Source organism: Lepidochelys olivacea (assembly GCF_965140295.1).
Source record: "Lepidochelys olivacea isolate rLepOli2 genome assembly, chromosome: 11".
Lineage (NCBI taxonomy): Eukaryota > Metazoa > Chordata > Testudines > Cheloniidae > Lepidochelys > Lepidochelys olivacea.
This window is the reverse complement of record NC_140421.1, coordinates 64112321-64137321: the sequence shown is the minus strand read 5'-3', so window position 1 is coordinate 64137321 and position 25001 is coordinate 64112321. Positions and strand designations below refer to the sequence as shown.

At 46.7% G+C, this 25001-nt stretch overlaps 4 protein-coding genes across 4 annotated transcripts; all 4 read left to right on the top strand.

Moving 5' to 3' along the window:
• The first annotated feature begins 2166 nt into the window (after window positions 1–2166).
• LOC311528584 (gamma-crystallin B-like) lies at window positions 2167–3977 on the top strand. The gene is made up of 3 exons (XM_084643799.1): window positions 2167–2185; window positions 2579–2818; window positions 3658–3977. The coding sequence occupies exons 1-3, from the start codon at window positions 2177–2179 to the stop codon at window positions 3931–3933; spliced, it is 525 nt and encodes a 174-aa protein (XP_084499925.1). The 5' UTR covers window positions 2167–2176; the 3' UTR covers window positions 3934–3977.
• A 7661-nt stretch (window positions 3978–11638) lies between these two features.
• LOC311528298 (gamma-crystallin B-like) lies at window positions 11639–13330 on the top strand. Its single transcript, XM_084643149.1, has 3 exons — window positions 11639–11658; window positions 12069–12308; window positions 13040–13330. The coding sequence occupies exons 1-3, from the start codon at window positions 11650–11652 to the stop codon at window positions 13313–13315; spliced, it is 525 nt and encodes a 174-aa protein (XP_084499275.1). The 5' UTR covers window positions 11639–11649; the 3' UTR covers window positions 13316–13330.
• A 2408-nt stretch (window positions 13331–15738) lies between these two features.
• LOC311528568 (gamma-crystallin B-like) lies at window positions 15739–17618 on the top strand (the record flags this gene model as incomplete). Its single annotated transcript, XM_084643780.1, has 4 exons — window positions 15739–15747; window positions 16180–16389; window positions 17104–17317; window positions 17560–17618. The coding sequence occupies 4 exons, from the start codon at window positions 15739–15741 to the stop codon at window positions 17616–17618; spliced, it is 492 nt and encodes a 163-aa protein (XP_084499906.1).
• A 5566-nt stretch (window positions 17619–23184) lies between these two features.
• LOC311528592 (gamma-crystallin B-like) lies at window positions 23185–24762 on the top strand. The gene is made up of 3 exons (XM_084643811.1): window positions 23185–23205; window positions 23907–24146; window positions 24432–24762. Exons 1-3 carry the CDS (start codon window positions 23197–23199, stop codon window positions 24705–24707), a joined length of 525 nt encoding a protein of 174 aa, XP_084499937.1. The 5' UTR covers window positions 23185–23196; the 3' UTR covers window positions 24708–24762.
• Window positions 24763–25001: the final 239 nt, after the last annotated feature.

Here is a 25001-nt window from a genome sequence, read left to right as displayed (position 1 = left end):
CCCTCAGAGATCTGTCCTTGCCCCTACTTATATCCAATATGTTTTCAAACGATCTGTCTCCAACTACCTCAAGGCCACTCAAGTGTGCAGATGACATCTGTCTAATGTCAAGAGAAAAACTTCAAAAAGACTGGGGACAACTTGAACCAAGATACGGCAGACAACCCTTAGGACTGGAAGAAGTGAAGACTTAATCTCAGTATGTCAAAGACAGTGTTGTCATGGTTTCATCTCACTCAAGCTAATGCTTCACAAGAACTCAACCTGTTCTTGAATGGAGAATGACTGGCTCATGACACACACAAAAAAAAAAGCCAGCATATCTAGGAGTCACTCTAGCTTGCATGCTTACCCATAACACCCAAACCACCAAGAGAGCACAGAAAATTAACAGCAGAAATGGCCTCTTAAAGAAGTTTGCAGGCTCAAGTTGAGGAGCTAATGTGCAAGCACTGGACAGTTCAGCAGTAACTTTCTGCTACTCACTTGGGCAACACTGTGCTCCTGTGTGGTTAAACTCTTACCACACCATGCTAGTTGATGTGCTGTTGAATCAAATGATGAGAATAACAGGGACTACAGGACCAACAAACACTGATTGGCTACCAGTCTTTTCTAATATCCTTCCTTCTAACATCAGGCATAATATTGCAGCGAAGAACTTCCTTGACACAATCCAGGAGATAATCACCAGGCCACTTTTCAAAGATACAGTGCCTCGCAACTGACTCATCATCAGAATGCCAATCTGCACTATGACAGGTTTCAGAGTAACAGCCATGTTAGTCTGTATTCGCAAAAAGAAAAGGAGGACTTGTGGCACCTTAGAGACTAACCAATTTATTTGAGCATGAGCTTTCGTGAGCTACAGCTCACTTCATCGGATGCATACCGTGGAAACTGCAGCAGACTTTATATATACACAGAGAATATGAAACAATACCTCCTCCCACCCCACTGTCCTGCTGGTAATAGCTTATCTAAAGTGATCATCAGGTGGGCCATTTCCAGCACAAATCCAGGTTTTCTCACCCTCCACCCCCCCCACACAAATTCACTCTCCTGCTGGTGTTAGAGTGAATTTGTGTGGGGGGGTGGAGGGTCAGAAAACCTGGATTTGTGCTGGAAATGGCCCACCTGATGATCACTTTAGATAAGCTATTACCAGCAGGACAGTGGGGTGGGAGGAGGTATTGTTTCATATTCTCTGTGTATATATAAAGTCTGCTGCAGTTTCCACGGTATGCATCCGATGAAGTGAGCTGTAGCTCACGAAAGCTCATGCTCAAATAAATTGGTTAGTCTCTAAGGTGCCACAAGTCCTCCTTTTCAATCTGCACTATGTTACTCAACTGCTCCACGGTGGACGCTGTGACACTGTGGTGAGCAAAATGGGAACGAGCTGCTCCCTGTCTACGAAATTTCTCTCTCATCACTCATCCTGATGGAAGACCTCCTGCCTTCAGGCTGCCACATTATCTGTTGTACAAGCTCAACCATTTCAGATGTGGGGAAGAGAGGTGTGTGGATACTGACCACACCTGGGGATCCAGAACAGCCCCGTGTGGCTGCGGGTGGGGATGGACGCTGCGCACCTACTGCTCACCTCATGCTGGTCTCTCAGGAGGCCATTCCAGACTCCGTACTGCTGACCCCAAAGCTACTGAATGGCTAAAACACGCGAGATGTCTACCTAAGCCCTTTTGACATTCTTTTGACGTACACATTTCTGTTTTTATCTCCCTACTTTCTATGTTGTCATTTGAACTCTCTTCCATCTTTATTGTACTACTTGTGCATTCACTAATAACAATGCAACTGCAGAGTCTCTAAAGAAAAGGATTGTTCATTCCATCACATCCAGTCCCCTCTGTCACTTGGCCAGAAGTTTCTCCCTTTTCCTGAACTATGTTGTCTTCAGTGTATAAATGGCTGAGCTGACAGATCCAGGGCCCAGAACTGCTCACTGGTAACAATAGGAATCAAACCTGTTCCCCACTACACAAAAACTATGGACACCAGTACAAAGAATGAATGAGACCCCATAGTCATGAGTTGGCTCTATGAGCAGAGAAAAGACTTTTGTTAACGTGTGCACACTTAGCATTGGTTGTGAGGTATAAAAAGGCAGTTGCCCGGCTGGAGTACTATGGCTTGCAGCCTGAATCCAACTACGATGGAAAAGGTAAGAGAAACCTGTCTGGACTGGATTGTTTGGTATGTCTGTCTGAAGCCAGGGACCTGATTCTCCTCTCATTTACAACAGAGTTAGCCAGGGACCTGATTCCCCTCTCATTTACATCAGAGTTAGTCTCCTGATGTCAAAGGAGTTACTTCTGGCCTATCCCAGTAGGAGAGGAGAATCAAAAATGCAGAGTGAGGGAACCTACTGCCTCTAATAGTCCCTGCATATTAAACTCTCAGAGCCCAATTCTGCTTTCACTTACACTTGTAAGTAAAACGTAAGGCCCAGACATTTCATGCTTACTGTGCTGGACAGAGAGAAATTGGAATGCCAGCACGCAGTCACACTGTATAGGATGTTACTGAAAACTGTGCCGTTTGTTTCTTGCACTAGATCATTCTTTTCGAGGACAGAAACTTCCAGGGCCGCTCCGTTGAGTGCAGCAGCGACCGTCTGGATTTGCAAAGTCAGCTCAGCCGCTGTAACTCTGTCCGTGTGGAAAGTGGCTGCTTCATGCTCTATGAACGTCCCAACTTCCAGGGACAGCAGTTCTTTCTGAAACGGGGAGATTATCCTGACATGCAGTCTGAGGGTTTCAGCACCTCCATTAAGTCCTGCCGGATGATCCCAACTGTGAGTTCCATTTTGCCTCTTTTTTTTTTTTCTTCCAAAAACGGTAACATTGCCCAAACCACCGTCATAAGGTTCTTATTTGATCATTTTCAGCCGAGCTACTGGGGACTGAAAACGAGAACAGCTTTCTTCCTCCTAGTGGTCATCCATCCAGGATGGCTAGGGGAACATTCAAGGGATAGGACAGGAAAGCTTCCACTGCTACTACCTTTTCAGGGCCTGGATGCAGCTCTCATTTGGTTAAGTCTATGGACAGTAAATGACAACATACTTTGAGTTAAGAAGGGAAAAGTTTTCCATAACTTCTGGGCATTTGGAGATACACTGGGCCCACTGCCCTCACACTGCTGTAAAATAAGGAATAATCAGTGATGCCCACAGAGTTACACCAGTGTGAGGGGAGAATTGGGCTCCAATATTTTCTGTGACTCTTTAGAACAAAGTCACTTCTCAGTTTCCTTGATTCTGGGGCTGCTGAAGCCTGAAACAGCCCCCAGCAGAACTTGGCATAGCCCAGGAGACCACTGTGCTCACTGAGGATTGGCCAGCATTGTACACTCAGCCCCGCCCTCTCTTGCACTTTGATGGGCTCCCTCCTCCCGACCCCAGACATGCTCCCTGCACCAAGGGTGGGAGTCACGGCTGGTGTAGGTCTGAGTCAAATAGGTGGATGCGCTGCCTTTACAGCATTCAAGGATTCCCCTCCTCTGGGGACCAGAGGCAGTTTTAAGTGCCCTTTGCATCACTAGAGCAGGGCACAGGGCTGACTCAGGGCCCAGAATCACAGGCAGCCAGCCTGGTGCAGTCACTGTATTACCCTGTCTCGTTTTCTGTCACAGCACAGGGGCACCTATAGGATAAAGATCTATGAGAAGGAGGATCACAGAGGCAAGATGGTAGAGTTAACCGAGGACGCTCCGCAAGTCATGGACCAGCTACGCGCCCACGAGATGCTCTCTTGTTCTGTGCTGGACGGACACTGGATCCTTTACGAATTGCCGAATTACAGAGGCCGCCAATACCTGCTGAGGCCAGGGCAGTACAGGAGATTCAGTGAGTGGGGCTCTATGAGTGGCAAAGTCGGCTCTTTGAGACGTGCCACTGATCTTTACTGAATCAAGACGCCTTTTGCCTGGAAGGGTCTCAATGAATAAAATGCTTTAACAGCCATTGTGCTCTCAGCGTGCTGTTGTAAGTGTACTAAGGGGAACGTCGAGGTTTGTCCTGTGTTTTTGGGCTACGGTATCATCTTCTGAACCAAATGTTGTCCCTCATCTTTCCCTGCCCTCCCCCAGCATTGCATAGCTACTTCTAGCACAAAGTCAGTCAGCTCAGTATGGAAAATTAACAGAAGTTATCAGTGTGCTGATTAAAGAAAAAAAACTCACTCTAAGCTGATTTTTGTTCTGGACTTCAATTAATGCTAGCCTAGTGGGCCCTGAACAAATACCAGGCTACCAATAAAAGATAAATCAAACTCAGAGCCATGTGGCAAATGCTAAATGCCAAACAGTTTGACAAAGTGGACAGAGCCTTAGACTTTAAGGTTAGAAGGAACCATCATGATCATCTAGTCTGATCTCTTGCACATTGCAGGCCACAGAACCTCACCCACCCACTCCTGTACTAGACACACAACCTGTGGCTGAGTTACTGAAGTCCCAAAATCATGATTTAAAGACTTCACGTTACAAAGAATCCACCTTTTAAACTAGTTTAAACTTGTAAGTGACCCGTGCCCCATGCCGCAGAGGAAGGCAAAGAACCCCAGAGTCTCTGCCAATCTGACCCAGGAGAAAATTCCTTCCCGACCCCAAATAGGGAAAGAATTCTATGTAGTAACTCAGAGCCATCTCCATAAAGTGTCTCATCACTGGCCATTGGAGATATCTGCTGCCAGTAGCTGCACATTAGCTACATGCCATTGTGTAGGCAGTCTCATCATACCATCCCCTCCAAAAACTTACCAAGCTCAGTCTTGAAGCCAGTTAGTTTTTTTTCCCTCCCACTACTCCCCTTGGAAGTCTGTTCCAAAACTTCAGCTCCTCTGATGGTTAGAAACCTTCATCTAATTTCAAATTTAACCTTTTTAATGGCTAATCTATATCTATTTGTTCTTGTGTCAACATTGGCATTTAATTAAAAAAACTCCTCTCCCTCCCTGGTATTTATTCCTCTGATGTATGTGTGAAGAGAAATCATAGCTCCCCCGGCCTTCATTTGGTTACACTGAGTTTCCCCTCAGAGGGTAGGTTTTCCATTCCTCAGATCATCCTAGTAGCCCTTCTCTGCACCTGCTCTGGTTTGAATTCATCTTTCTTAAATGTGAGAGACCAGAACTGAACAAAGTATTCAGGATGAGGTCTCACTAGTCCCTTGTATAATGATACGAGCACTTCCCTATCTCTACTGGAAATACCTTGCCTGATGCATCCTACAACTGCATTGGCCTTTCTCACGGCCGCATCACATTGGCAACTCATAGTCATCCTGTGTTCAACTAATGCACCCAGGTCTTTCTCCTCCTCTGTCACTTCCAACTCAAAAGTCCCAAGCTTATAGCAAAATTTCTTGTTAGTCCTTAAGTGCATGTCCTTGCACTTTGCACTATTAAATTTCATCCCTTTTCTAGTACTCCAGTTTTCATGGTCATGTATGATATTCCAGCCTTCCTCCATATTAGCAATGTCTCCCAATTTTGTGTCATCCACAGATTTCATTAGCACATTCCCACTTTTTGTACCAAGGTCAGTAATAAAAATGTTAAATAAGATTGGTCCCAAGACCGATCCCTGAAGAACTCCAGTAGTAACCTCATCCAGGCTGACAGTTCACCTTTCAGTATGTCCCATTGTAGTCTCTCCTTTAACCAGTTCCTTATCCATCTTTCAATTCTCATATTAATCCCCATCTTTCTCCAATTTAACTAATAATTTCCTATGTGGAACTGTATCAAATGCCTTACTGAAATCCAGGTAAATTAGAGCAGATAGATTAGATCTACTGAATTTCCTTTGTCTAAAAAAGTCAGTTATCTTCTCAAAGAAGGAAATCAGGTTGGTCTGGCATGATCTATCTTTTGTAAAACCATGTTGTATTTTCCCCCTGTGACATTCCCCTGGTATTATCTGGACCAGTGATCTGCTAGGTCACTCCAATCCTCGACTCTGGGAGCCAGCCCTACCCTGCTCCGCTGTGAGAACCCCCACTCCCAGGCTGTTCACGCACAGCCTCTAGCATGTAAGTTGCTCCCAGCTACATGAGTGAGCACATTTGGCCAGCCGCTGCTTGGATTGTTTAACTGAATGACACTAGCCAATATCTCTGGTCCCAGACACAATTCTATAAACCTCCGTTTTGCAGTGTCCAGTTATGCCCGCTGGACGCTGCAAGCTTGTATGAGTTCATCAATTTAATAAAGAAATTGATATGTACCAGGTTTGTTATTCCAAGGGGAGTCTCTGACATGCTTCAAACCAAATGCACGGCTTCGGGTAGAACAAAAACAAATTTATTAATTACACAGGATAGATTTTAAGAGATTAAAGTCAGATCTGGTCAAATGAAATAAAAGCAAAACGCATTCTAAGCTGATCTTAACACTTTTGGTGCCCATACAAACTTAGATGCTTCTCACCACAGAGTGGCTGGTTGCCCTTCAGCCAGGCTCTCCCCTTTGATCAGTGCTTCAGTTGCTCGGTGGTGGTGTCTGCTGGTGGAGGTAGGAGAGAGAGAGCATGGCAACTGTCTCTCCCTTTTATCCTGTTCTTTCTTCCCTCTTGACTTTGCCTCCCGCCCTTCAGAGTCAGGTGAGCATTACCTCATCATAGTTCCAAACTGACCAAAGGAAGGAGGGTGACTCACTTGAGTCCAACAAATCCTTTGTTGCTGCCTAGGCCAGTGTCCTTTGTTCACAGAATCATAGAATATCAGGGACCTCAGAAAGTCATCTAGTCCAACCCGCTGCTCAAAGCAGGACCAATCCCCAATTTTTGCCCCAGATCCCTAAATGGCCCCCTCAAGGATTGACCTTACAACCCTGGGTTTAGCAGGCCAATGCTCAAACCACTGAGCTATCCCTCCTCCTGCGAGGCTGGGCTAGGTTTGTCCCATACATGCCCTGATGAGGTGTTAACTACCCCTTTGCTCCTGGGGAGTTTTGCCTGGGCTTCTTTTAAGCCATGAGGACACATTTTCAGCCTCATAACTACATACATGAATTTACAATCTATAACATTACTATAACAACAATGGTCAGTGCATCATGAGCCTTCCAAAGACACCCACATGACAAACTTTGCATTGGATACCACACAATCATATTATAAGGATGAATATGGGGTGTATGGTGTTCCCCCGAGGTACAGAGTGTTCCTTCCTTCTGTGGAGATAGAGGCGGTTAGGGACTATTTAGAAAAGCTGGACGTGCACAAGTCCATGGGGCCGGACGAGTTGCATCCGAGAGTGCTGAAGGAATTGGCGGCTGTGATTGCAGAGCCACTGGCCATTATCTTTGAAAACTCGTGGCGAACCGGGGAAGTCCTGGATGACTGGAAAAAGGCTAATGTAGTGCCAATCTTTTAAAAAGGGAAGAAGGAAGATCCTGGGAACTACAGGCCAGTCAGCCTCACCTCAGTCCCTGGAAAAATCATGGAGCAGGTCCTCAAAGAATCAATCCTGAAGCACTTGCATGAGAGGAAAGTGATCAGGAACAGCCAGCATGGATTCACCAAGGGAAGGTCATGCCTGACTAATCTAATCGCCTTTTATGATGAGATTACTGGTTCTGTGGATGAAGGGAAAGCAGTGGATGTATTGTTTCTTGACTTTAGCAAAGCTTTTGACACGGTCTCCCATAGTATTCTTGTCAGCAAGTTAAGGAAGTATGGGCTGGATGAATGCACTATAAGGTGGGTAGAAAGCTGGCTAGATTGTCGGGCTCAACGGGTAGTGATCAATGGCTCCATGTCTAGTTGGCAGCCGGTATCAAGTGGAGTGCCCCAAGGGTCGGTCCTGGGGCCGGTTTTATTCAATATCTTCATAAATGATCTGGAGGATGGTGTGGATTGCACTCTCAGCAAATTTGCGGATGATACTAAACTGGGAGGAGTGGTAGATACGCTGGAGGGGAGGGATAGGATACAGAAGGACCTAGACCAATTGGAAGATTGGGCCAAAAGGAATCTGATGAGGTTCAATAAGGATAAGTGCAGGGTCCTGCACTTAGGACGGAAGAACCCAATGCACAGCTACAGACTAGGGACCGAATGGCTAGGCAGCAGTTCTGCGGAAAAGGACCTAGGGGTGACAGTGGACGAGAAGCTGGATATGAGTCAGCAGTGTGCCCTTGTTGCCAAGAAGGCCAATGGCATTTTGGGATGTATAAGTAGGGGCATAGCGAGCAGATCGAGGGACGTGATCGTTCCCCTCTATTCGACATTGGTGAGGCCTCATCTGGAGTACTGTGTCCAGTTTTGGGCCCCACACTTCAATAAGGATGTGGATAAATTGGAGAGAGTCCAGCGAAGGGCAACAAAAATGATTAGGGGACTGGAACACATGAGTTATGAGGAGAGGCTGAGGGAGCTGGGATTGTTTAGCCTGCAGAAGAGAAGAATGAGGGGGGATTTGATAGCTGCTTTCAACTACCTGAAAGGGGGTTCCAAAGAGGATGGCTCTAGACTGTTCTCAATGGTAGCAGATGACAGAACGAGGAGTAATGGTCTCAAGTTGCAGTGGGGGAGGTTTAGATTGGATATTAGGAAAAACTTTTTCACTAAGAGGGTGGTGAAACACTGGAATGCGTTACCTAGGGAGGTGGTAGAATCTCCTTCCTTAGAGGTTTTTAAGGTCAGGCTTGACAAAGCCCTGGCTGGGATGATTTAACTGGGAATTGGTCCTGCTTTGAGCAGGGGGTTGGACTAGATGACCTTCTGGGGTCCCTTCCAACCCTGATATTCTATGATTCTATGATTCTATGATTCCCCGCCCCATTACCTCTATGTCCCTAACTACTTTTTCTTTCAAAATTTGTTCCAAGACCTTATAAACAATTAAGATCAAACTAATAGGCCTGAAGTTTCCTGGATCACTTCTCTCCCCCAGCTCCTCCCCGACCCCCACACACACACACACACACACACTTCTTAAAAATAGGAACTATATTAGTAATTCTCCAGTCATAGAGTACAACCCCTGAACCTAAAGATTAATTAAAAATCTTAGCTATTGCGTTTGAAATTTCATGTACCAGTTCCTTTAATATTCTTGGATGGGGATTATCCGGGCCCCTCAGTTTAGTCCCATTAAGCTGTTTGAGTCTGAATTCTACCTCGGATATGGTAATTTCTACTTCCATATCTTCGTTCCCAATAGGCACCCTCCAACTACCCCTAAGCTCCTCATTAGCCTTATTAAACATTGAGGCAAAGTATTTCTTTAGGTGTTGGGCCATGCCTAGATTATCTTTAATCTCCACCCCATCCTCAGTGTTTAGCAGTCCCACTTCTTCTTTCCTTGTTTTTTTTTTATATGGTTATAGAACCTTTAACTGTTGTTTTTAATTTTCTTTGTGACGTCCAACTCTGCTTGGCTTTTGGCAGGTCCCACTTTATCCCTACACTTTCTGATCTCCAAAAAGTAGCTTTTCTTGCTGATCCATCCCATCTTCCATTCCTTGTAAGATTTCTGCTCTCTCTTAATCACCTATTTGAGATGTTTGCTCATCCAGCTTGGTCTTCTACCCTTTCCTACAATTTTTCCCCCTTGCTTGCTGCACCCAGGAGCCACTATTATAAAAGAAATGTTACTCCACAATATCTGGAAAATTATATCTGTAGCTAGACTAATATTTTATATTTTAATTTCCCACATGTGCCACTCTGCACCTCCCCGAGGCTTGTGGTTTGGTGGGCAACATTGACCGCTGCCATCCAAAACTACAATGATGTTCAAAGTGGGGGGTATGGTCCTCTGGCTCCACCACTTCTGGCACCATTGACGGGACGTGCCTTGCCACTGATGCATCAGCAGAACACCAATCTGGACTATGCTACCGACCAGCTCCATGGTGGATGCTGTCACACTGTAGTGAGCAGAATGGGAACGAGCTGCTCCCTCTCTAAGGCATTGTCCACACTATACAGTTTTGTCGGAAATCTCTGTTGTTTTGCCGAAACAATAAAACCACGTGGACAACAGACATGGAGCTTTTTACAGCAAAGTTAAAGCGACAAAGTGTCAGTGTAGACGCTGCTGTTCATTATGTTGCCATAACTGGCCTCCCCCAGTATCCCACAATGCCCACCGTGACCACTCTGCTCACTGTTTTGAACTCGGCTGCCCTGCAGGCATGTGCAAGCTTTGACATTCCTCAGTGTGGAGAGCTCAAAGAGCTGCTGAGGATGCTGCTCCTGGCAGCTGAAGAGGCTGTGGGAGAACTCGGAGGGAATCACAGAACCATTAATGTGGAATTGGCAGGCAGACAGAGCAAGCTGCTTCTACGGGGGTGGGAGAGGACGAAGATTGCTGTGCAGATCCAGAGGCTGATGTGGAGGGGGAGGGATGTCCCTCACCCACAGGATTGGTTGCTCAGGCTGCTGTCTGAACTTAGAGCGACAGCATGCCAACACACTCTCCCCAAACACACAAACAATCACTCACACACTTCCCCAACACACACTCTGTTTCTCTCTCTCTCACACACTCACACACACACTCTCTGTCACACACTGTTCCCCTACTAACCCACATACACTTCAGCTGGAAAACGTCTGGCAATCTAGTAGGCTGCCCATGGAGTGATGGGATTGATAAACCTGCATCATGTGACACTGTATCTACCCCATGAGGCATTGTAAACCCTTCCCAAAACTTTACGGTCAGTTGCACAGTGGGATAGATACCCACAGTACACTGCTCTGTATTGGTGAAAGAGCTGCTACTGTGGATGGGCTCTGCTGACACAAGGACCATAATGAGGACATGCAACAGTGGTTTCATGAAAGCCCTTTAATTAAATGGCCTAACTTTTGTCGACAAAACTCTGTAGTGTAGTCAAGGCTCAAGAAACTCCTTCTCCCCATTCAGCCTGATGGAAGACTGCCTGGCCTTGGGCTCCCACACTATGTATGGTGGAAACAACCATTTGAGATGAGGGGTGAAGACGTGTGCTGGAAATGACCACACCTGGGGGCTCAGAACAGCCCTGTGAGGCTGCGGGTGGACGTGGACACGGCACATCTACTGAACAGCTGATCATCTCGTGCTGGTCTCTCAGGAGGACGTTCCAAACTCCATACTGCTGACCGCAAAGCTATTGAATGGCTAAAACACGTGTGATGTCTACCTAAGACCTTTTGACATTATTTTTGATGTACACATTTCTGTTTTTATCTCCCTACTTTCTATTTTGTTGTTTGAACCCTCTTCCATCTTTATTGTACCACTTCTGCATTCATTAACAACAATGCAACCGCAGAGACTCTATAGAAAAGGACTGTGATGGCATCAACATCCAGTCCCCTCTGTCACTCTGCCAGAAGTTTCTCTCTTTTCCTGAACTATGTTGTCTTCAATGTAAAAATGGCTGAGCTGACAGATCCAGGGCCCGGAACTGGTCACTGGTAACAATAGGAATCAAACCTGTTCACTGCTACACAAAAATTATGGACACTAGTACAAAGAGTGAATGAGCCCCCAGAGTCATGAGTTGGCTCTATGAACAGAGAAAAGACTTTTGTTAACTTGTGCACACTTAGCACTGGTTGTGAGGTATAAAAAGGCAGTTGCCTGGCTGGAGTACTATGGTTTGCAGCCTGAAACCAGCTACAATGGAAAAGGTAAGAGAAACCTGTCTGGATTGGATTGTTTGGTATGCCAGGCTGAAGCCAGGGACCTGATTCTCCTCTCATTTACATCAGAGTTAGTCTCTTAATGTCAAAGGAGTTACTCCTGGCCTACCCCAGTAGGAGAGGAGAATCAAGAATGCAGAGCGAGGGGACCTACTGCCTCTATTAGCCCCTGTATATTATTCTTAGAGAGTCTAATTCTGCTATCGCTTACACTTGTGTAAATGAGGATCAATTCCACTGAAGTCAAAGGAGTATATCAATTTATCATCACTGTGAGTAAAATGTAAGGCCCATACACTTCAGGCTTAGTGTGCTGGACGGAGAAAAATTGGAATGCCAGACGCTGTCACACAGTATAGGATGTTACTGAAAACTCTGCTGTTTGTGTTTCGCACCAGATCATCCTTTTCGAGGACAGAAACTTCCAGGGCTGCTCCGTTGAGTGCAGTAGCGACCGTCCGGATTTGCAAAGTCAGCTCAGCCGCTGTAACTCCGTCCGCGTGGAAAATGGCTGCTTCATGCTCTATGAACGTCCCAACTTCCAGGGACAGCAGTTCTTTCTGAAACGGGGAGATTATCCTGACATGCAGTCTGAGGGTTTCAGCACCTCCATTAAGTCCTGCCGGATGATCCCAACTGTGAGTTCCATTTTGCTTTTAAAAAATGGCAACGTTGCTCAAGCCACCGTCATGAGGAACTTGCTTGATCATTTTCAGCCGAGCTACCGAGGACTGTAAACGAGAACTGCTTTCTTCCTCCTAGTGGTCATCCCTCCAGGAGGGCTGCGGGGAAATTGTAGGGATAGGATAGGATACCTTGCACTACAAGTGCCTGTTCCAGGCCTGGGTGCAGCTGTCCTGTGGTTAAGAATATGAACAGTAAAGGATGACATACTTTGTGCTAAGAAGGAAAAATGTTTCTGTAACTTCTGGGGATTTGGAGATACACTGGGCCCACTCCCCTCCCACTGCTGTAAAATAAGGAGTAACTCCCTGAAGGCCACAGAGTTCCACCAGTGTGAGGGGAGAATTGGGCCCAATATTTTCTGTGACTCATTAGAACAAAGTCACTTTTCTGTTTCTTTGATTTTGGGCCTGCTGAAGCCTGAAATGCCCCCCAGCAGAACTTAGTGTATCCTACAGCTTAGTGTAGCCTATGGGTGGGAGCCACGGCTGGCGTAGGTCTCAGTCAAAGGGGTGGATGTGCTGCCTTTGCAGCATTCAAGGATTCCCCTCCTCTGGGGACCAGAGGCAGTTTTAAGTGCCCTTTGCGTCACTGGAGCAGTGCAGAGAGCTGACTCAGGGCCCAGGATCACAGGCAGCCAGCCTGCTGCGGTCACTCTATCACCTTGTTTCACTTTCTTAAATAGCACAGGGGCACCTACAGGATAAAGATCTATGAGAAGGAGGATCACAGAGGCAAGATGGTAGAGTTAACCGAGGACTCTCCGCAAGTCATGGACCAGCTACGTGCCCACGAGATGCTCTCTTGTTCTGTGCTGGACGGACACTGGATCCTTTACGAATTGCCGAATTACAGAGGGCGCCAATACCTGCTGAGGCCAGGGCAGTACAGGAGATTCAGTGAGTGGGGCTCTATGAGTGGCCAAGTCGGCTCTTTGAGACGTGCCACTGATCTTTACTGAATCAAGACGCCTTTTGCCTGGAAGGGTCTCAATGAATAAAATGCTTTAACAGCCATTGTGCTCTCAGCGTGCTGTTGTAAGTGTACTAAGGGGAATGACGAGGCTTGTCTTGTGTTCTTGGGCTACGGTTTCATCTTGTGATCCAACAGTTCTCCCTCATTTTTCCCTGCCCTTCCCCAGCATTGCATAGCTACTTCCAGCACAAAGGACCCAACGCCAAACACAGGGCTCAGACCTAGGCAGCCACACAACGATGTACAGGTGTATGAGGCTCCCTCCCAATCACTTCCATGGGTGTGCGGACATTACCCAGAATGCAGTGCAGGGCACGTCGTAAGAGCTGAACCATAGAGTGAAACATCCAGGACTTGGCCCACAGAGAGACGGACGGGAGGACTGTAACCATACAGCTGTAGTCTAGATCATAATCCTCCAGCCCACCCATGGCCACAGATTTGGAGCTACAGCTAAAGGGGTCCTGGGAGCATCACCAGGGAGCAGCAGCCAGAGTCCCCTCATCCACCAGGCATGGAGCAGGCAGAACTGGGCACCCAGCTGATGGCAGAAATGAGCCACATCCTCCTCCCAGCCGAGAGGCAGTGCCAATCACAGCTCTCTCCCCAGCCGAGCCTTAGGTCAGATTTATCTGAGCACCAATCCAGGGCAGGGCAGGATTAACTAGCCATAGGCACTACAGTCCTGGGTTGAGGGCCACAGCTTCTGGAATCATCGGATTACACTGGCATTTCCTGTGTGTAACAAAAGCTGAGGTTCCTGTCCCAGGGGGTGTAAATCAAAGCTTGAAAATATGACCCAGGTTCAACCAATTCAGAGACGTCTGCCCAAGTCTGCAGCCAGCCTGAAACAATAACTTAGAGAGGGCTGAACAGCCCCATGCACCTCAGTGTGCAATTAACTATAGGAGACACCAACAGCAGCCCAGCAGAGGACTGTGGGAGGCAGGAAGAGAAGAGCACCCCTGGCCCAGTCCACCCATCCAAACAGATACACGCAGGCTCAAGGGCAGGCCCTGGGAGCTATCCTACCTCTATCCTTCCATCTCAAGGTCTGAGGGTCAAATGACCCCTGTTGTCCCTGAGGCTAGAGGGCCCTTGCTCCCACTTCTGGGAGCAAATGCCACCTTCCAACAGGTACTCATGCTATGACCCATCTTGTTCTCTCTCTTCATGACTCGGGTGCTCTGTCTGACTTCATACTCCACTCTCTGGCTCGGGCACTGTATAGTCACCCCTTCCAGATTATCAGGCTCCCTCCAGACCAGTTATCTGGTGGGCATTTCCCACATCCTGTGCTCCTTCCCAAGTAGCCCCTCTAACACCCGGCATTTAATCTTTAAAAAAACTGCATGTCAACAAAACTTTCTTCCCTGAAGAACTCCTTTAGTAACCTCACTCTAGCCTGATAGTTCACCTTTCAGTATGTCCCATTGTAGTCTTCCCTTTAACTAGTTCCTTATCCATCTTTCAGTTCTCATATTAATCCCCATCTTCTCCAATTTAACTTATAATTTCCCATGTGGATCTATATCAAAAGCCTTACTAAAATCCAGGTAAACTAGAGTAGATAGATTAGACCTACTGCATTTCATTTGTATCAAAAGTCAGTCTTCTTCTCAAAGAAGGAAATCAGGTTGATCTGGCATGATCTACCTTTTGTAAAGCCACATGTTATTTTTTTTCCCAATTACCTTTATGTCCTTAACTACTTTCTCTTTCAAAATTTGTTCCAAGACCTTGCATGCAATTGAGATTAAACTAACAGGCCTTTAGTTTCCCGGATGGGGGTGGATGCTGCACATCTAGTGAACAGGTGTTCATTCCATGCTGGTCACGCAGGAGGACATTCCAGACTCCATACTACTGACCCCAAAGCTATTGAATGGCTAAAACACACGTGATGTCTACCTAAGCCTTTTCGACTTTTTATTTTTACATACTTTTTTTTGATGTACAAATTTCTGTTTTTTTCTCCCTACTTTCTATTTCGTCATTTGAACCGTCTTCTGTCTTTACAGTACCACTTCTGCATCCACTAATAACAATGCAACTGCAGAGACTATCGAAAAGGATTGTGATGGCATCGACATCCAGTCCCCTCTGTCACTGAGCCAGAAGTTTCTCTCTTTTCCTGAACTACGTTGTCTTCAATATAAAAATGGCAGAGATGACAGATCCAGGGCCCAGAACTGCTCACTGGTAATAATAGGAATAAAACCTGTTCCCCACTACACAAAAGCTATGGACACTGGTAAAAAGAATGAATGAGACCCCGGAGTCATGATTTGGCTCTATTAGCAGAGAAAAGACTTTTCTTAACGTTTGCACACTTAGAACTGGTTGTGAGGTATAAAAAGGCAGTTGCCCGGCTGAAGTACTATGTCTTGCAGCCTGAATCCAGCTACGATGGAAAAGGTAAGAGAAACCTGTCTGGACTGGATCGTTTGGTATGCCAGGCTGAAGCCAGGGACCTGATTCTCCTCTCATTTACATCAGAGTTAGTCTCTTGATGTCAAAGGAACTACTCCTGGCCTATCCCAGTAGGAGAGGAGAATCAAGAATGCAGAGCGAGGGGACCTACTACCTCTATTTGTCCCTGTATATTATTCTCTCAGAGCCCAATTCTGCTTTCGCTTACACTTGTGTAAATGAGAATCAATTCCACTGAAGTCAAAGGAGTATATCAATTTATCATCACTGTGAGTAAAATGTAAGGCTCAGACATTTCATGCTTAGTGGAGAGAAATTGGAATGCCAGGACGCAGTCACACAGTATAGGATGTTACTGAAAACTCTGCCGTTTGTTTCTCGCACTAGATCATTCTTTTCAAGGACAGAAACTTCTAGGGCCGCTCCGTTGAGTGCTGCAGCGACTGTCCGGAATTTCAAAGTCAGCTCAGCCGCTGTAACTCCATCCACGTGGAAAGTGACTGCTTCATGCTCTGTGAACGTCCCAACTTCCAGGGACAGCAGTTCTTTCTGAAACAGGGAGATTATCCTGACATGCAGTCTGAGGGTTTCAGCACCTCCATTAAGTCCTGCTGGATGATCCCAACTGTGAGTTCCATTTTGCTTTTAAAAAATGGCAACGTTGCTCAAGCCAGCATCATAAGGAACTTGCTTGATCATTTTAAGCCAAGCTACCGAGGACTGTAAACGAGAACTGCTTTCTTCCTCCTAGTGGTCATCCCTCCAGGAGGGCTGGGGGGACATTGCAGGGATAGGATAGGATACCTTGCACTACAAGTGCCTGTTCCGGGCCTGGGTGCAGCTGTCCTGTGGTTAAGAATATGGACAGTAAAGGACGACATACTTTGAGTTAAGAAGGAAAAATGTTTCTGTAACTTCTGGGGATTTGGAGATACACTGGGCCCACTCCCCTCCCACTGCTGTAAAATAAGGAGTAACTCCCTGAAGGCCATAGAGTTCCACCAGTGTGAGGGGAGAATTGGGCCCAATATTTTCTGAGACTCTTTAGAACAAAGTGACTTTTCTGTTTCCTTGATTCTGGGGCTGCTGAAGCCTGAAACACCCCCCAGCAGAACTTAGCGTAGCCTAAGGGTGGGAGCCACGGCTGGCGTAGGTCTCAGTCAAAGGGGTGGATGCGCTGCCTTTGCAGCATTCAAGGATTCCCCTCCTCTGGGGACCAGAGGCAGTTTTAAGTGCCCTTTGCGTCACTGGAGCAGTGCAGAGAGCTGACTCAGGGCCCAGGATCACAGGCAGCCAGCCTGCTGCGGTCACTCTATCACCTTGTTTCACTTTCTTAAATAGCACAGGGGCACCTACAGAATAAAGATCTATGAGAAGGAGGATCACAGAGGCAAGATGGTAGAGTTAACCAAGGACACTCAGCAAGTCATAGACCAGCTACGCGCCCACAAGATGCTCTCTTGTTCTGTGCTAAACGGGCACTGGATCCTTTACGAATTGCCAAATTACAGAGGGCGCCAACACCTGCTGAGGGCAGGGCAGTACAGGAGATTCAGTGAGTGGGGCTCTATGAGTGACCAAGTCGGCTCTTTGAGACGTGCCACTGATCTTTGCTGAATCAAGACACCTTTTGCCTGGAAGGGTCTCAATGAATAAAATGCTTTAACAACCATCGTGCTCTCAGCGTGCTGTTGTAAGTGTACTAAGGGGAATGACGAGGCTTGTCTTGTGTTCTTGGGCTACGGTTTCATCTTGTGATCCAAAAGTTCTCCCTCATTTTTCCCTGCCTTTCCCCAGCATTGCATAGCTACTTCCAGCACAAAGGACCCAACGCCAAACACAGGGCTCAGACCTAGGCAGCCACACAACGATGTACAGGTGTATAATGCTCCCTCCCAATCACTTCCATGGGTGTGCGGGCGTTACCCAGAATGCAGTGCAAGGCACATCATAAGAGCTGAACCATAGAGTGAAACATCCAGGACTTGGCCCACAGAGAGACGGACGGGAGGACTGTAACCATACAGCTGTAGTCTAGATCATAATCCTCCAGCCCACCCATGGCCACAGATTTGGAGCTACGGCTAAAGGGGTCCTGGGAGCATCACCAGGGAGCAGCAGCCAGAGTCCCCTCATCCACCAGGCATGGAGCAGGCAAAATTGGGCACCCAGCTGATGGCAGGAATGAGCCACATCCCCCTCCCAGCTGAGAGACAGCTCCAATCACAGCTCTCTCCCCAGCCGAGCCTCAGGCCAGAGTTACCTGAGCACCAATCCAGGGCAGGGCAAGATTAACTAGCCATAGGCACTACACACCTAGGTCGAGGTACCGAGCTCCTGGAATCATCGGATTACACTGGCACTTCCTGTGTGTAACCAAAGCTGAGGTTCCTGTCCCAGGGGGTGTAAATCAAAGCCTGAAAATATGACCCAGGTGCAACCAATTCAGAGACATCTGCCCAAATCTGCAGACAGCCTGAAACAATAACTTAGAGGTGGCTGAACAGCCCCATGCACCCCAGCATGCAGCCAAACTGTAGGAGCCACCAACAGCAGCCCAGCAGAGGACTGTGGGAGGCAGGAAGAGAAGAGCACCCCTGGCCCAGTCCACCCATCCAATCAGATACACCCAGGCTCAAGGGCATGTCCTGGGAGCCACCCTACCTCTATCCCTTCATCTCAGGATGGGAGGGTCAAATGACCCCTCTTGTCCTTGAGGCTAGATGGCCCTTGGTCCCACTTCTGGGAGCAAATGCCACCTTCCATTGGGTACTCACACTGTGAGCCATCTCGCTCTCTCTCTTCATGACTCGGGTGCTCTGTCTGACTTCATGACTCCACTCTCTGGCTAGGGCACTATATAGTCATCCCCTCCAGGTTATGAGGCTCCCTCCAGACCAGTTATCTGGTGGGCATTTCCCACAATCCTGTGCTCCTTCCCAAGTAGCCCCTCTGACATCCGGCATCTAATCTTTAAAAAAAACTGCATGTCAGCCAAACTATCTTCCCTGAAGAACTCCACTAGTAACCTCACTCCAGCCTGACAGTTCGCCTTTCAGTATGTCCCATTGTAGTCTCCCCTTTAACCAGCTCCTTATTCACCTTACAATTCTCATATTAATCCCGATCTTCTCCAATTTAACTAATAATTTCCTGTGTGGAACTATTTCAAAAGCCTTACTGAAATCCTTACTGAAGCGTTACCACAGGTACTAATGTGCATCGGAGGTATGGAATGCAAATCCACAAGCTTTTTCCACAATGATGTCTTGATGGGAAGACCAGTGAGAGTATGGAGGGATATAATTAACCCAGTTCTAGCCCATCTAGCTACAGTGCCCTGTCAGAAGCCTGGTACAGGACTTGCAGATGCAGATTTTGCAGATACAGAGGAGTGTGGTGGTAAGAAAGTAAGCGGACGTAAAAAAACCAAGGCATGGTTCAATGGCAAAGGAGACCTAACTGAGCATCCAGAGGGATCTAAAGTGATCACCTGGGATCATGCTCCCTGCCAGCCTTTCCCAAAAGCAAAATGATACAGTCCGTGTTTAACACAGGATTGACCTGGCTCCTCTGAAGTCTTTTGGAAGACAGGATTCAGAAGGTAAATATATCAGCAGGCTAAAAATGGAATATTTTGTGCTAAGAAAAGTAAATGGGTCTGTAAGCTAAGAGACAATGTTTCTCAGCTAGCTAAGAGAGGGACACCCAGGGAACCATTTACTATGAACAAAATAATAATGGACACAATAAGTCAGGAATGAAAACATGAGGTAAAGAGTAGGTCAATCATGGACAGAGCATGCTGTTTGGGGATTGGCTCCTACAAAGTAAGTGAGCCACTCCCAGCGTATGTCATGCAACATAAAGTAAATGAAATAAAATGTGTAAAAGTATATAAAGGGAGAGAGTTTCTGTGCATCTTTGGATAGATATGTCATGTGCCCTACAATGACATTACCCAGGGTACAATCTGGACTGTTGAACAGATGTGTCCCCTCAGTTCTCCAACCTGGGGTGCCTTTTACACTGCTTCTCTGTGAAAGCAACCACTCCTGGTCTACTCACACAGGCTCCAGCATCTAAATTAGCCCCAGCTATAAAACATGAGTGCTACAGCCAGCCACTCCTTAATTACACTGCAGAGCAAAACCAGCAAACTCCTGGTCCCAGACTTTCCCCCAGAAATTTGTGTTTTGTACTCAGCATCCTCCTGGACAATACAAGCTCATATAAAGTCCATCATTTTATTAATAGAAAAGTATATGTACAAATGCTCTTATCTCAAATGGAGTTTCCCAAACACTTCAGTGCAAACACTCTAGTTTAGAAAAAACAATAGGACAAGTTTATTTACTACAGAAAGATAGATTTTAATGAGGCATAAAAGTCAGAATTGGTTACAAAGAAATAAAAAGAAAAACTTAATAAGCTAAATGAATTCAAAGCAAAGGTCTCTCTCATTACATACTATAGCAGTCTTACTGGCTGGATTTCTTTTCAGACTGGACCCCTGCCCCAATCCAGTGTCACTTTCCTTGTCCTTCAGGTGTTGTTGATGCTGTGAGCAGAGAGAAAGTGAGGAGTATTTTGGGGTGTCTGTTCCCCCCTTTATAGTTCCCTCTCCATCACCAGCTGAAGTCCAGGAGACAAAGTCTGTTTGGATGGGACCCTCAAACTTTTCCTTTGTCAAAATATAGATTTTCACTCACACTCTCTTTCCTGCCAAGAATGGCCACGTAAGTGATTGTCCATTTGATCTTGTTGACACCTGGCTGAGGCGTCAGTTTGGCTTTTGTTTCAGAAGAAGTGGTTTGTGGCTGCTCTTTCTAACATAACACAGTAGAATCTTAAAACTTTACATACAATGCTGCCATACACATTTTACTAGGACAATGATGATCAGCAAATTATGCGTTTTTGAATGATACCTCATAAGGCATGCTTTGTATGAAATTTATCATGGTCCAATAAAAGGAGTACAAATGGGGGTACAAACTGTCACACTACATCCACCGCCTCACATTTGAGTTTTGTCAACTCAGTGAAGTGTTGCTGTACGCCAAATAAAGATAACTGAATGACAAAGCCTGGAGTTGAACTGAGTTGTTGGGAAGAAGAGTGGAAAGGGGTCTCAGAGAAAATCACAACACCTACCTCACAAGGGTCTTTTGAGAATAAATACCTTAAAGATGGTGAAGCACTTTGAGATCTATTGAGGAAGAGCTCTATAAAAGAAATTTGGCATTTCAATCAAATCAGTTCAGAACTTGACATTACGGGCTTACCTAGATGATAAAAATTTGCACCAGTCCAACACATCAATCTAATTGTACCAGCACAAACCTCTAAATCAAACACACTGCAGCAGTGTAAAAACAACCCCATAGAGACAGGACATAAGTACATAGGTTCAATCCAAGACTCTGCTGCACCCATGAGGCTCCATTATAAAAGTAATGTTACTCCGCAATAGTTGGAAAATAATTTCTGTAGCGAGACGAATATTTTATATTCTAATTTCCCGAGGAACAACGAGTTACCACGTGCTCCCCCCGCCACATAGCACAGCTCCCACCTGTGCAGCTCTGCACCTCCCCGAAGCTTGTAATTTGGTGGGCAACACCGCCCCTTCCCTCTGAAACTGCACCAATGTTAAAAAGTGGGGGGCGTGGTGCTTTGGCTCCCCTGCTTCTGGAGCCATTGACAGGACGTGCCTCGCCACTGGCACATCAGCTTTTGCCGACAAAACAGCGGAGGTGTGTCCACACCATAAGCTACTTTTGTCGGCAAATCTCTGTTGTTTTGCCGAAACAATAAAACCACGTGGACAATAGACATGGAGCTTTTTACAGCAAAGTTAAAGCGACAAAGTGTCAGTGTAGACGCTGCTGTTCATTATGTTGCCATAACTGGCCTCCCCCAGTATCCCACAATGCCCACCGTGACCACTCTGCTCACTGTTTTGAACTCGGCTGCCCTGCAGGCATGTGCAAGCTTTGACATTCCTCAGTGTGGAGAGCTCACAGAGCTGCTGAGGATGCCGCTCCCAGCAGCTGGGGAGGCTGTGGGAGAACTCGGAGGGAATCACAGAACCATTAATGTGGAATTGGCAGGCAGAAAAAGCAAGCTGCTTCTGCGGGGGTTGGAGGGGAGAAAAATTGCTGTGCTGTGCAGAGCCAGGATTGATTGCTCAGGCTGCTGTCTGAATTGAGAGCGACAGCATGCCAACACACTCCTCCCCCCACACACACACACAATCTCTCACACTGTCCCCCAACACACACTCTGTTTCTGTCTCTCTCACACACACGCTCCCTGCCACACCCTGTCCCCTTACTATGCCACATACACTTCAGCTGAAAAGCAGCTGGCAATCTAGTAGGCTGCCCATGAAACAATGGGATTGGGAAACCTGCATCATGTGACGCTGTGCCTGCCCCATGGGGCATTGCAAACCCTTCCCAAAACCCACGGCCAGTTGCACAATGGGATAGCTACCCACAGTGCACTGCTCTGTATTGATGCAAGGGCTGCTAGTGTGGATGGGCTCTGCCAACACAATGACCATAATGACGACATGTAACAGTGATTTAATGAAAGCCCTTTAAGTAAAGGGCCTAACTTTTGTCGACAAAACTCTGTAGTGTAGACAAGGCCCGAGAAACTCCTTCTCCTCATTCAGCCTGATGGAAGACTGCCTGGCCTCGGGCTCCCACACTATGTATGGTGGAAACAACCATTTGAGATGGGGGGTGATGGGGTGTGTGGCAAGTGACTACACCTGGGGACTCAGAACAGCCCTGTGTGGCTGCAGGTGGACACTGCACACCTACTGAACGGCTGCTCAGCTCATGCTAATCTCTCAGGAGGCTGTTCCAGATTCCATATTGCTGACCCCAAAGCTACTGAATGGCTAAAATACACATGATGTCTACCTAAGCCCTTTTTCCTTTTTTATTTGGGGGCGGGGGGAATACACATTTCTGTTTTTATATTCCCTACTTTCTATTTTGGAGTTTGAACCCTCTTCTGTCTTTATTGTTCCACTTCTGCATTCACTAATAACAATGCAACTGCAGAGACTCTATAGAAAAGGATTGTGATGGCATCAACATCCAGTCCCCTCTGTCACTCCGCCAGAAGTTTCTCTCTTTTCCTGAACTATGTTGTCTTCAATGCAAAAATGGCTGAGCCGACAGATCCAGGGCCCAGAAATGCTCACTGGTAACAATAGGAATAAAACCTGTTCCCTGCTACACAAAAGCTATGGACACTAGTACAAAGAGTGAATGAGCCCCCAGAGTCATGAGTTGGCTCTATGAACAGAGAAAAGACTTTTGTTAACGTGTGCACACTTAGCACTGGTTGTGAGGTATAAAAAGGCAGTTGCCCATCTGGAATACTGTGGCTTGCAGCCTGAATCCAGCTACGATGGAAAAGGTAAGAGAAACCTGTCTGGACTGGATTGTTCGGTATGTCAGTCTGAAGCCAGGGACCTGATTCTCTCATTTACATCAGAGTTAGGCGATGTCTGCACTGCACTTTCGTCATCAAAACTTTTGTCGTTCAGGGTTTGTTTGTTTTCCCCCCACACACCTCTGAGCGACAAAAGTTTTAATGACAAGAAAAGCCGGCATGGACAATTCATCGGCAGCAGACGCTCTCCCACTGACGAACCTACTGCCCCTCGTTGTGGATTGTTTTAATTTTTCATCTCGAGAGCTCTCTCCTGGCGACAAAGAGACACTGCGTACCTGACAATGGTGCAGATGTAGCGGCACAACCGCAGTGCTGTGAGGTGCACAGTGTAGACATAGCCTTATTCTGTTATGTCATAGGAGTTACTCCTGATCTATACCAGTAGCAGAAGAGAATAAAGAATGCAGACTTAAGGGAATTAGCATCTGTACTAATCTCTATATATTAAACACTCAGAGCCCAATTTTGCTCTTACAATGATGTAAATGAGGATCAATCTCACTGAAATCAAAGGAGTGTATCATTTTTATCACCACAGTCAGTAAAAAGGAAGGTCCAGACATTTCATGCTTACTGTGCTGAACGGAGAGAAATTGGAATGCTAGGACAGTCACACTGTATAGGATGTTACTGAAAACTCTGCCGATTTTTTCTCACACTAGATCATCCTTTTCGAGGACAGAAACTTCCAGGGCCGCTCCGTTGAGTGCAGTAGCGACCGTCCGGATTTGCAAAGTCAGCTCAGCCGCTGTAACTCTGTCCGTGTGGAAAGTGGCTGCTTCATGCTCTATGAACGTCCCAACTTCCAGGGACAGCAGTTCTTTCTGAAACGGGGAGATTATCCTGACATGCAGTCTGAGGGTTTCAGCACCTCCATTAAGTCCTGCCGGATGATCCCACCTGTGAGTTCGATTTTGCTTCTCTTTTTTTTTTTTTTTAAATGACAAAATTGCCCAAACCATAATCATAAGGCACTTGCTTGATCATGTTCAGCAGAGATACCCAAGACTGAAAATGAGAACTGTTTTCTTTCTTCTAGAGGTAGTCTCTCCAGGATGGCTGGGGGGACATTGCAGGGATGCCCTTTGCATCACTGGAGCAGGGCACAGGGCTGACTCAGGGCCCGGGATTACAGGCAGCCAGCCTGCTGCGGTCACTCTATTACCCTGTCTCATTTTCTGTCATAGCACAGGGGCACCTACAGGATAAAGATCTATGAGAAGGAGGATCACAGAGGCAACATGGTAGAGTTAACTGAGGATTCTCCGCAAGTCATGGACCAGCTACGTGCCCACGAGATGCTCTCTTGTTCTGTGCTGGATGGGCACTGGATCCTTTACGAATTGCCAAATTACAGAGGTCGCCAATACCTGCTGAGGCCAGGGGAGTATAGGAGATTCAGCGAGTGGGGCTCTATGAGTGGCAAAGTCGGCTCTTTGAGACGTGCCACTGATCTTTACTGAATCAAGACGCCTTTTGCCTGGAAGGGTCTCAATGAATAAAATGCTTTAACAGCCACTGTGCTCTCAGCGTGCTGTTGTAAGTGTACTAAGGGGAACGTCGAGGTTTGTCCTGTGTTCTTGGGCTACGGTTTCATCTTCTGAACCAAAAGTTGTCCCTCATCTTTCCCTGCCCTCCCACAGCATTATATAGCTACTTCCAGCACAAAGGACTCAACGCCAAACACAGGGCTCAGGCCTGGGCAGCCACACAAGGGAGTACGGGGGCACAAGGCTCTGTCCCAATCAGCTCCATGG